Here is a 5827-nt window from a genome sequence, read left to right as displayed (position 1 = left end):
AGACATTGACGCACACTACTACTGTAATAGAAAATGCTATTTATGAGTTAATTTCATCAAGCGTCCCACTAGCCAATCACAGCATGTCCTGCTAAGCTTGGCCAATGGGACCCTGGGCATACAACAAACTTTTTTTTTCTTTTTGTGTCAGGATGTAGGCCATATCTAGGACTGATATCCACACTTCAGTTTACTTAAACCCGGATTTTTATGTGTTTTCCCCTTGGTTTTTGACCGGACAAAGATGTTGGAGCTAGAGCTCCTGTTCCAGCTAGTAATATGTGCAGATAGACAGTATGATATTAAATGAGATGTTCTTGATTAAAACCATTATAACTCATAATGCATGCGTGCGTGCGTGCGTGTGTGGGTGCGTGCGTGCGTGCGTGTGTGTTACAGATCAGGAGAGAAGATCTCATGCATGGTGGAGCATCCCAGCCTGACCGCACCTATCATGATGGACTGGGGTCAGTTACTGTAATCTATTACTACTGTAATCTATTACTACTGTAATCTACTATAATCATACCTATCATGATGGACTGGGGTACAGTTACTGTAATCTTCTGTAATCAACTTTGTTTAGATAATCATCTTTGCATTAATATCAAATGGTAATGGCCTTGATTGGGAGGTTGGGATTAGATTCCCTGGCAGGGACCAACGACTCTCTGTGAAGTCTATTGCGACCGAATACCATGAGAAATGTTGTAGCTTGTCCTTCCATAATGTCTTCAAACCCTGGATATCCATACTGTCACTGTGACATCACTTCCTGTTCCACTTTCTGATGTCATCAATCCCAGGCCCTAATTGGCCTAAAAGCCTGCTTTACTCCGATTTACATCCTACCTTCTGTTAATATTAAGTCCATATATGTATATGGATATATTAATAAAGGACCCCTTATGCCCATATATGGAGATCCCCATATCTCCTAGGCCCTAACTCGCCAAGGTCCTGCTTGGCTTTACTAATTAACGTACATTTTATACACATATATGGAGATTCCTATATTATCAATATTAAGGACACAGCAGACTCACAGAGACTTCTCACATTTATTGTAAGATGTAATGCCCATATATGGGCATGTTTTGACATAACATTGTTGACTATCATGCAGGGGTCCCATATACATCACTGGCCAGATGGCCAAGAATTGGCACGACCTTGCATGGTACCCTGAGGTGTCTTACTAGTGACTCTGTCCCAACATTCCTCTTAATACACATCCCACAGTCTGGCTTGTAATCATCATAGTAGTAGTTGAGTCTTCTAAAATCTATAATCGTATCCTCTGTTTTGGATGTATTTAACTCTGAGTCTCAAGACTGGACTCATTATTACTTAACAGACTCACAATGTCTGTGTCGTCTGTTGTTCTATCATCAGATGACTCCATGCCAGAGGCAGTGAAGAACAAGGTGTTTTAATAACCTGTAATAATATCATATAATTAATATCATATCATATTTCTATCATCAGATGACTCCATGCCAGAGGCAGTGAAGAACCAGCTGGCCATCGGAGCATCAGGTCTGGTTCTGGGTCTGGTCTTGTTCCTGACTGGATTCATCTACTTCCACTGGAAGAAGAGAGGTGATTAACATGTTGATTCAATGTGTTTAATTAGCATGTAATCTACTTCTCCGCATGAAAGAAAATACTTTGAATGGCTCTTACATTTAGCTTTACCAGTGTCACAAACATTGATCGACAATTAAACAACAATTACAACAATATATCAAAACAATATTCTCTGTCTGTCTGCCTGTCTTTCTGCCTGTCTGTTTTAACTGTCTCTCTTCTTCTTCTACCAGGTCGTGTTCTGGTGCCGACAACAAATGACGATCTTTAGACTCCTCCCACACCCCCAGGTTCACTTCCTCTTTCTTTTTAATTCACTTTTATTTAAAATGTATAAAAGTGTATAAAACTAGAAAGAACACATGCTTGTGTAAGAAGTGAAACAACTAGACTAAGACACTGATTAAAACCAGGGCCGGATCTAGCCTGTAGGACTGGAGGGCAAGAAGAAACACAAGGTGGGCCACCTTTGAGACCCAAACCCCCCCAAATGCATAGAAAACGTTTTTTTTTTTTTTTTCAGTTATACCTATAACACGACCCGATCTGGTCCCATCCTATTTTACAGTACACTTTAAGCCATAATAAGACAGAATAAAGCCATAATAAGAAATAATGTGTTGGTAATTAGAGCTAATATATTTTATTAGACAGAAACAAAGACAGAATAGCAGAAAGAGCGAATACATTCTCTGGCACCGGCACCTGCCACAGAACAGACACTGCCGCACGACCGGCAGTTCGACCGGCAGTCGCACTGCAGTCCCGGCAGTAGGACCGGCGGCCGGTCCGTGCAGTGGTGGCTGCTGCGGCAGTTACAGTAACTGCGATGCCGGTCCTACCTACCGTTCCGTGCGACGGCCGCCGTTCCTACTGCCGGGACTGCCGGTCAAACTGCTGGTCCGTGCGGTGGCGGCGGCCAGCGAATGTATTCGCTCTTTCTGCTATTCTGTCTTTGTTTCTGTCTAATAAAATATATTAACTCTAATTACCAACACATTATTTCTTATTATGGCTTTATTCTGTCTTATAGACGGGTTTCTGGTCCACGTTACACTGATAAAACTAGATGCGTGTGCAGGGTCCGTACCAAAATTAGCCAATGAAACCAGTGCTCCCCAAAACAACAGGTTTGGGGATTCGACGGAATTGATTACATGATACAGTCAGCTGTGCATTTAGTCTCAATGTTTGTAAACAAGAAACCCATCTATTAGGTCTTAAAGTGTACTGTAAAATAGGATTGGACCTGCATCTGGATACTGCATCACGGTTATAACAAGTTCTATTCATAGCATAATGCCCCCAAAATATTATTATTAGGTTGTTCCTTTTTTTTTACGCATTTGGGTGGGCTTAGATCCCATAGCCTGAGAGGATGTTCAGGTGATCCAATCAGGAAGTGAAGTTCCTGTGATTCAGTTCAGTGAAGAGATGACACAATGCAGACAAACTCTGGACCAATCATTTGAACACAACATTCAGTGAACTGAACACAGTGATTCAGTACATTGAACACACAGTTCTCTTCCAAATGAGCTACTCTTCCTACTAAGATACACTACTGACAAAGTATTGATCACATGTTGTTAGAATGGACTGAGTTGTTTCTACTTTGATGGTTACTGTAGTTACAGGGAGGATGCTGGGAGCTTAGCTTTTGAACTAGTTTACTAATATCTTGTTCATGATCTATTAAACTATGCATAGCATAGTTTTAAATTATAACATTAACCAACTTGTCAAACATTTAACAAGTGATGAATAACACATTAACTAGTAATGTGTGAATGATTGATTTACTATTTTCTAACCCTAACCCATTTACTATACGGGAAGGTTGTTCTGTATAAGGGAAGTGTTTACATTTTAATACAGTTATTATCCCAGCAAGCACGTCAGGACCTGGACCAATCAGTGACGTCTGGATTGGGGCCAGATCACAGCCCATATGGGGATGATCTTGACGTCATTACCAGGACGTCATATGGACTTTTTTTGTTTGACAGGATTATTGTTATTGTTTGTAATGTTAGTTGAAATATGAGCATATAAGGTTATATTCTGGGACATATCTAACTAGTTATGATATTTATCTGGCCTAGAATATCAACTGATTTCAACCAACATAAATCCTGTCAAACAAAAAAGTCCATATGTCGTCCTGGTAATGACATTCATCTGGCCCCAATCGAGACGTCACTGATTGGTCCAGGTCCTGACCGTGCTTGCTGGGACATTCTGATTCTTATTGGTTCATTGTCTTTTCACAGAACACCTGGATGTGTTTACAGAGAGGCAGAGAGTCATTGCTGCTCTCTGGTGGAGAGAGGAGGAAATACATGTGTGTCCAATCAGCTTTTAAATAGGCCTACTCATAGCAGCAGCAGCACAGTGATGACATCATTAACCTCTTTCACAAATGTGTCTTTTAAACCAAATGCTAACTGGCTAGCCAAGGCTAACAAGAATTAGTGTGCAGACAGACTGAGTCTGTCTTCTCCCTGTGTTTCGCCCATGTTATGTGGTTTTAAAGTTCAGACAGTTTCTGTGAGGTTAGAGTTAGGGTCGATACTCGACTTTTAGAGACAAATTATTTTGGTTTGGCTCTGTCTAAACTACAATTGGTTAGGGTTAGTGTTAGGTTCATCACATTACTGCCGTGTGGGCAGTTCATTATATTACTATAGTTTCTGTGGTCAGAATATTTGCATAATATTTCAGTTCTACGCTATATTGAAACAGTAAATAAATTATCAAAGTTGTTCATAACAATAACATTAATATTAATATCCATCTGAATGGAAGTCAGTCAGCCATGTTTGTGAAAAAGGTTGTATTATTATTTTATAATTGACCATAAGTCATTTATTATGTAGGCTAATCATTTATAATGTGTGATAATTAATGTGTTAGGATCATTATGACATCACTGTTTCCCTGTGATGGGTGGACCTAGAGCCTCTAGGGTGTTCTGAGGTGATGGGTGGACCTAGAGCCTCTAGGGTGGTCTGAGGTGATGGGTGGACCTAGAGCCTCTAGGGTGGTCTGTGGTGATGGGTGGACCTAGAGCCTCTAGGGTTGTCTGAGGTGATGGGTGGACCTCCTAGAGCTTCTAGGGTGGTCTGAGGTGATGGGTGGACCTAGAGCCTCTAGGGTGGTCTGTGGTGATGGGTGGACCCGGTTTAGACAATGGTGGGCTGTCACAGTCTAGGAAATGAATGGTAAACAGTGATGACATGCAATCATTTATATTAATTAATCATTTATATGTAATCATTATGTAATCATTTACAATGTGTAATCATGAGCAGAGGAGCAGATCTCAGTACAACTTAGAGAGGAACCACAAACAATGAATATTTTCCTCAATAACATCACCAACATAGAGTTAACGCTAACAGATTTAAAACTAACTAATAATGTCCACAATGATTACAGTTTGTCTGACATTTGGTATAAAATAATAATGCTGTATGTTCAATGCATGAAACAAACTATAATGCTGTAATGATGTAAATAAGGATTATAGGTTGACATCACATGACTTAACAACAAACACATTAAAATGTCTACATGTTGAACTGCAGGGCTTACAAACATTGATACTGTTACATTAATTTAAATAATTTGATCAATCAACAGTCAGATGACCTCTGCACAGCAAGAGGTCTGACAGGAGTTAGATGATATTTACAACATTTAGCTTTGTCTGTTTTTATGATTTAATGTTGATGATTGATTCGTTATGGCAACTTATGAAAACTTGATTTTGGTAATGATCAATACATCCAAATGTATCCCAGGAAGCCTACTGTAAATTATCATTGTCTAAATACTTATAAACCTGGGTAGGGCTGCCTTTCAGTTCATGAATAATCATACTTAAAACTATTTAAAGGACACTTAGTTAAGTGTCAGTGCCACATGAGAGTCAACAGTAACAGAAAGGTTGTGCAAACGTTACTAAAGTAAATAACAGAATAAGTGTCTAATTTGGACAGTTTAAATATATATATTTTTTCAGCTCCACTGCTGTGTTTCTATCCGTTCATATTGGCTGAACTTCACTCATTAATTAAACTTACAGTTATTCTAAGCTAGTTAACAGTTAAACTACAGTAGTTCACTGCTCTGTAGATTTATGTTGTTAATGATCAGGAAACACGGTGGCAAAAACAAAACATTCATGATAAAGTATTGGGTTTACTGTACACGTGAGAATGATTTCAAAAGT

At 39.3% G+C, this 5827-nt stretch overlaps 1 protein-coding gene across 1 annotated transcript in view; it reads left to right on the top strand.

The window, feature by feature from the left end:
• LOC308295894 (H-2 class II histocompatibility antigen, E-S beta chain-like) overlaps positions 1-3999 on the top strand; it is a 6121-nt gene extending 2122 nt beyond the window's left edge. Inside the window, exons 4-7 of the mRNA XM_080738965.1 lie at positions 400-467; positions 1489-1602; positions 1824-1880; positions 3864-3999. Of these exons, the coding sequence (XP_080595091.1) occupies positions 400-467; positions 1489-1602; positions 1824-1861 (220 nt within the window). The 3' untranslated portion in view covers positions 1862-1880; positions 3864-3999. The remainder of the gene's footprint in view (positions 1-399; positions 468-1488; positions 1603-1823; positions 1881-3863) is intronic.
• Positions 4000-5827: the final 1828 nt, after the last annotated feature.

This window comes from Nannobrachium achirus (genome assembly GCF_963921795.1).
Source record: "Nannobrachium achirus genome assembly, chromosome: 12".
NCBI classification, from domain to species: domain Eukaryota; kingdom Metazoa; phylum Chordata; class Actinopteri; order Myctophiformes; family Myctophidae; genus Nannobrachium; species Nannobrachium achirus.
This window is presented reverse-complemented; position numbering and strand designations above follow the sequence as displayed.